The following is a 233-nucleotide window of genomic DNA, read 5'->3' as shown; positions in this document are numbered from 1 at the left end:
GTTCCCTGATTCTATGATTCTTTGCAGGGTGCATGTCCCCCCCCCAAGCCATTCCCTGGGGCAGGGCTGTCCCTCCAAACGCGTGTTCTCTATTCCTTCCTCGCTTGCTCTGCTCACCGGGATGGTCATGTTGAAGGCTCCAGCCATCTCCAGAGCGAAGAAGAGGCTGGTGTAGAAGTGCTCGGAGAAGGCCAGGGGGAGGGGGGGAGGGCTGAAGCTTGCTGGCTCAGGCC

The 233-nt window shown here is 60.1% G+C and overlaps 1 protein-coding gene across 1 annotated transcript in view; it reads right to left on the bottom strand.

Annotated features, from left to right (window-relative positions):
• Window positions 1-80: 80 nt before the first annotated feature.
• Window positions 81-233, bottom strand: part of LOC104516531 (protein TENP-like) — a gene marked incomplete at its 3' end in the record, with an annotated part of 3,023 nt that continues 2,870 nt past the window's right edge. The window contains exon 9 of the mRNA XM_010160881.1: window positions 81-197. Coding sequence (XP_010159183.1) covers window positions 81-197 — 117 coding nt within the window. The remainder of the gene's footprint in view (window positions 198-233) is intronic.

The sequence above is a fragment of the Eurypyga helias genome, unplaced genomic scaffold, assembly GCF_000690775.1.
Source record: "Eurypyga helias isolate BGI_N326 unplaced genomic scaffold, ASM69077v1 scaffold39641, whole genome shotgun sequence".
Lineage (NCBI taxonomy): Eukaryota > Metazoa > Chordata > Aves > Eurypygiformes > Eurypygidae > Eurypyga > Eurypyga helias.
Note: the sequence above shows the minus strand (reverse complement) of the source record. Positions and strands in the feature narration are given on the sequence as shown.